The 5,533-nt window shown below is 47.1% G+C and overlaps 1 protein-coding gene across 1 annotated transcript; it reads right to left on the bottom strand.

Annotated features, from left to right (window-relative positions):
• Positions 1–1,224: 1,224 nt before the first annotated feature.
• LOC309346122 (cornifelin homolog A-like) lies at positions 1,225–5,028 on the bottom strand. The gene is made up of 3 exons (XM_081869825.1): positions 4,874–5,028; positions 2,960–3,096; positions 1,225–1,549 (listed from the first exon to the last, which is right to left on the bottom strand). The coding sequence occupies exons 1-3, from the start codon at positions 4,995–4,997 to the stop codon at positions 1,460–1,462; spliced, it is 351 nt and encodes a 116-aa protein (XP_081725951.1). The 5' UTR covers positions 4,998–5,028; the 3' UTR covers positions 1,225–1,459.
• Positions 5,029–5,533: the final 505 nt, after the last annotated feature.

A 5,533-nucleotide genomic window follows, 5' to 3' on the forward strand; every position in this document is an offset into this window, starting at 1 on the left:
AGTGGCGATAAACAAAGAGGTTCTGCTCTTATGCATGTTACCTCAGCCCAGCTGAATGCTGATGGACTTACTTCCAAGTATACGAACATAGGACTACGCTGTCTCAGAAGGTAATATGGGATGGTTCAGTTGGGCCTGTTAATTTATAGCATTAAGCTCCTTTGTACTCAATTGAGATAATCATTTATTTATTTAGCTCCATCCTTGTTGGTTTTCCTTGCCCTGAGGCGCCTGCGATCACCAGAGGTGAAGCAACAGAGGATAGGGAAGAAAGTGGCTGCATGGCTAAGCAGGCATGGAATGTGCAATTGTCTGTGTTTCACAAGTGCTTGCACTTGGTTGAGTTCAATCCTCAAAGCTGATCAAAGGATGCTTCCTTCTATCAGGCCAAACTATCTGTTCTTCTGGTTTAGCTCAGTAGGTCTGCTCTGACGGGCAGCAGCTCTCCTGGAGAGGTCTTTCCTATCACCTTAGCCCATAGCTGTCAAGCGTCCCTTATTTGGCAGGACAGTCCCTTATCCCAGCGCCATGTCCCGCTGCTGTCCCAGATTGATGATATCCTGTAAATTTCCCAGGTTTCAAAGGAAGCAGCTCCTCTCCCTCCCTCCCTGCCGGCCAGGGAGGAGGGAGGCTCCAACTGTGTTGCTTGGCTGCGTTGCTCACCCAATAAGAAGTCTAAGAATGACTGGGGGGTGGAGCTTGCATGTCTTGTGTTGATCAAATTGGCTGTGTTGCCTGGGGACTCGCCTTTGCTCAGCGCTTCCCAGCGGAGAGGTGACGGTGGTTTTCCTTGAGGCTTCGTTTGGCTGCTGGCTGGGCTTTCTGCCTTTGGCTCAGAGGGGCTCAGAAGTTGAACATACCTGTGCCCGGAAAATCCCTTATTTTGGCTGCTGATCCCTTATTTTTGAGGCTGCTAGTCCCTTATTTTCAAATCTGTAAGTTGACAGCTATGCCTTAGCCCTAACCCTTTTAACTCAGGCTGTCAAGGATTGAACTTGAGAACTTCTGCTTCTCCCAGAAGTTTCCCTCCATGCCATAAAAAAAGCTTCATGGGCTGATTTCTGTATATGAGTCCTTGATTAGACAGACAGGAGCAGGCCAGGTTGTCTTTTCTTAACCCCCTGGCCAGTTAGCACCCCTAAGTCTTCTACTGGGCCAGGGGATCACACTGATTCTCACTTAACCCGTTCTTCCAAAAAAACAAAGACAGCCCAACTCATGCAGTTTGAGACAATGATTATTTTATTTTGACACAATTTTCAAGGTGGGATGACCGCAGGGGCTGAACAGAGGAGAGCTGTATCTTTTCCCCTTTCCTTGTGCAAGGACAGTAGGTCTTTTGCTCTGCAGTTGATACGCTTCTGGGTTCAGAAGCTGGCCTCCATCCCTCACTGCCATTGATCCAGGTACTTCGTTCTCCCTGCAGGAGTGAAGAATGTCTGCCAGCTTCCCTTCTGCTTCAGTTCTTGTTCTTCAGCTCTCGGGCGAGTTGACAGAGGCCGCAGAATGGACAGCAGGCCATGACCACCCAGTCCTCACAAATGGAGCCCTGGGTTTCGGAAACAAAGAGGCTGCGTTAAAATGGAAGGTCGGGGGCAAGTGAAGTTGTGTAGCTCCCAAGAGACAAAACTGGCTTGTAATTGAGACAGAGGCTGAAATTCCTAACCATCTAGGGATTCCTTTCAGCCAAACTCAGGCAAATCAGCCTCAGAGCTGGTTCAGCAAAGGCACACCGCCCACACATTGATTATTATAGCACTTTTTAAAAATTGCAAGAGCACTTTACTTTTGAATATGCAATTGCGTTTCCAGCTCTTATGAGCAAGGTTCATTTCCCCAATGAGTCCCAAAGCAATGATAAAAGTCAATTCAAAAGCAACATCCATCAGAAAAATAAAGGACACTTCACTTAGGGCATAAGAGAAAACAACTTAGGTGCCAGGCAGGCCTCTCTAGGGAGGGTATTCCAAATACAGGGGGCCACCACAGAAGAGGCCCTCCCTTCCTATTAATCCCTGCCATCAAATACTGCCAAATGACTAGAATAAAATGGCCCAGGGTGTCCCCATGCATATAGTAGCAGCGTAATATGCAGAAGTCAGAAAATAAAGCTTTTAACAAAAAAGAAACACATTGTCACTTGGTGTCTGCGCATCAAGCTGTTGCTAAAAGCCAGACTTCCAATGGTCAGCTGAAAAGCTGGGCAGCCCTAAGGAACTCTAATCATGGTAAGAAAACCAGCAACGGGTAGATGATGATTTACTACTTATACCCAGCCCATCCACCCCTGTTGTGTCTTCCTCCTTGGTAGGTTTCAGGTGCATAACTAGCTTGATAACTACCAACATATTTTGAGTAAGGATGGGCAAATCTGTCAATTTTGGTTTGTCTCATTTTTTAAACGTTCCCAGTCTTAATTTCTCCACATTTCCACATCAGTTTGCAGGGCTTTTGTTTTTTTAAGTTGCTATGAAACTAATTAGCATTTTGACGCAAATTTCTCTTAATATAGTTTGTATGCAGTTTTGCCTAATTTACACATTTTTTGCAAAGCAATATTCCCACACATAATGCATTTTTGTATGGCCTTTGCAGTAATACAGTATACGCATTTCAATGCACAACTTGCCCTAGTATTTGCATTTTTGTTCACATTGCTTGAACTGCGTTGCAACATTCAGAGAAGTGCAAATTTCAAAGGACGGCTGCATTTTGGTTCGTGCATTGTGTCAGAAAATGCAAATTGGTAAGGTTTGCTTTTAAACATGAGCTGAATCAGATTCCTCCCCCGTGCCTAATTTCGAACCTATAAAATGATATTCATCAAAACAGACTGGGCTTTTCTTTTGGAGCAGAACAGCAACTCCACCCCAACCCCACGCCTGGCCAGCCCATCAGTTTAACTACCACCCCAACCCTTCTCCCCACACCCATCTTTATTTGACTTCCCACATCTCACCTCAATGTGGAATCTCTCGCGCACACTGGTCCGCAGAGCAACGATAGTACCAGGCAGGTATGGGAGGCAGCAGCACTCACCTGCCTGCTCTGACACACGGCAGGCAAGGATGCACGGAACGAAGGTACCACAGAGACCTGGAGGAAGGGAGACAGAAGCATTCTGCGTGTATCCGGAGGAAGGCAAATGATTTCCAGTGAGGGCTCTGGAAACCAAGTCCTATAGAGTATATGGATACTCTAAGGGGAGAGATACTCTAAGGGGAGAGATTATAGTCTGAAGAGGCTGCAAAAGGTGGAGCAGACTTAAAACTAAGGAACTTGCAATTGCAGGAGGTGGTGAAGGCCACCAATTTGGATGACCACCTCCGCTTTCATAGAATCATGCATTACTTTAAGTACTGTATTTTTCTGTGTATAAGACAATATTTTCCCCCAATTTTTTTAAGTTTAAAATTGGGGGTCATCTTATACACAGAATGTTGCAGTTAATTATTTCTTAATTTTGGGCTCAAAAAATAGGGGGCGTTTTATACATGGGGGCATCTTATACATGGAAAAATACGGTAAATGAATGTTTTGGGGTTTGGGGGGCAGGCGGAATGGTCTGGGGGCTAGTTATTGAAAACATGTCTAATTACCGTACCGCTCTAACCAGTAGGTTGGGCCACTTGAATCCAGAGAATTAAAAAGCTGTTTGGTGGAGCCAGTGAGATAAAAATAAAAAACATCCACTTGGTGGCAGCAGTGAGGTTAAGGAGGAGGAGGGGTTAGCTAAGCTCATGGGTAGGCAAACTAAGGACCGGGGGCCCAATCGCCTTCTAAATCCGGCCCGCGGACGGTCCGGGAATCAGCGTGTTTTTACATGAGTAGAATGTGTGCTTTTATTTAAAATGCATCTCTGGGTTATTTGTGGGGCATAGGAATTCGTTCATTTCTTTTTTTCTCCAAAATATAGTCCGGCCCTCCAAAAGGTCTGAGGGACAGTGGACCGGCCCCCTGCTGAAAAAGTTTGCTGACCCCTGGCTAAGCTGGTTTGCTTGCCTCCCTTTCTTTGCACAGTGCAGGTTGCAGTTGTATCCTGTCCTGCCACACCCCAGTTGCAGTCTGTCACTCTGACCGCTACACATCACTGTCTCCCAATGCCTAAGCTTCCTGCATAAGCCTAATGCAGAAGATTCCTTCCATCGGTCTGTTTCTTCCTAATGCTTCACCTCATTCTTCCTAATTACTTCTTCCCCTGTGTTTTCGTTTTCTCCCCCGTGCCGCTCGCCATTACATTTAGATGCTGAATCTGATGGCAGGGCCCATGCTATTCCTAATTTCTGCATTGCCCCAAGCAGTTTTAAGTAACAATATAAAAAAGGCACGCACTGCCCTTGAGGGAGGCGCCATCTGTTTCGAAGGAACACCAAGTTTCATGGATATAGAAAAATCCTTGGGGGCAAGAGGGGGCCAAAAAACCCAACAACAACTCAGTGCAGACTGAGCACGCTCAGTGGGAACAGAATGCTTTTTGACTAGTGGGCGGGAAACAGACCTTGGGAGAAATAGGTAATGGAGTATCCTAGGAAAGGGCATGCCTGACTGGGACCCTGTACAAGATCACTCCACACTGTAACGGTTTGCTGCAAGTGCCGGTAATAAAAATAGCCTCACGTATTAGCAACAACCGATCCCTCGCCCCTTCTAGGTTGGCTAACTTTTGATTTCAAGAATCTTGCTCTTTTCAGGGAAGGCAGGCAGGGAAAGGGCAGCCCCGTGGATCGATCAGTGGCAAAATCTTGAGTTTCCTGGCTCTTCTGATTGCCTGACAGACAGCTCATTAGCCCTCCTTCCTTCTTCTCATGTACAGCCTACCACTTGAGTGGCAGAAAGGAACTGCAAGCTGCCAACACACACCCCAATTACTCACAGATGCCCATATCGGAACAGCAGTCACACAGGTCTGTATTCCAGGCCCCTTGGTTGCTCAATGTGTAGCTGGCGCCAACAGCTTGTGGCTGGGCATCGATGATGAACTCCGTCTGATAGGCCATGTCAGCTCCTGGAAAGTGGAGAGGAGAGGCAGGAGAGCTCCTGTTATTCCCCACCATCAGACCCAGGCCCCAGCTGTGGGATTTAATGTGCTTTGGGTAATGGTGAGCCCTTGGAACCAACCCACTCACAGACCTTCCGGGTGTCCCCATTTTCCAGGGACAGTTCCAGATTTACAGAAGCCGTCCTGGTTAATGATTTGATCCTGAAATGTCCCGCTTTTCTTTAAAGGTAAAGGTAAAAGTACCCCTGACCATTGGGTCCAGTCACGGACGACTCTGGTGTTGTGGCACTCATCTCGCTCTATAGGCCAAGGGAGCCAGTGTTTGTCTGCAGACAGCTTCCAGGTCATGTGGCCAGCATGACTAAGCCGCTTCTGGTGAACCAGAGCAGCGCACAGAAACACCGTTTACCTTCCTGCCAGAATGGTACCTATTTATCTACTTGCATATGACATACCTTCGAACTGCTAGGTGGGCAGGAGCTGGGGCCGCACAACAGCTCACTCCGTCGGGGGATTTGAACCGCCAACCTTCTG

The sequence above is a fragment of the Podarcis erhardii genome (assembly GCF_964252035.2).
Source record: "Podarcis erhardii genome assembly, chromosome: 7".
Lineage (NCBI taxonomy): Eukaryota > Metazoa > Chordata > Lepidosauria > Squamata > Lacertidae > Podarcis > Podarcis erhardii.

Coding starts and splice junctions, on each gene's coding strand:
- LOC309346122 (XM_081869825.1), bottom strand. CDS start 4,997: ATGGCCTATCAGACGGAGTTCATCATCGATGCCCAGCCACAAGCTGTT. Junction 3,097..4,873: donor CTGTTCCGATATGGGCATCT/GTGAGTAATTGG, acceptor CCCTTCCTCCAG/GTCTCTGTGGTACCTTCGTT. Junction 1,550..2,959: donor GCGAGAGATTCCACATTGAG/GTGAGATGTGGG, acceptor TCCGAAACCCAG/GGCTCCATTTGTGAGGACTG.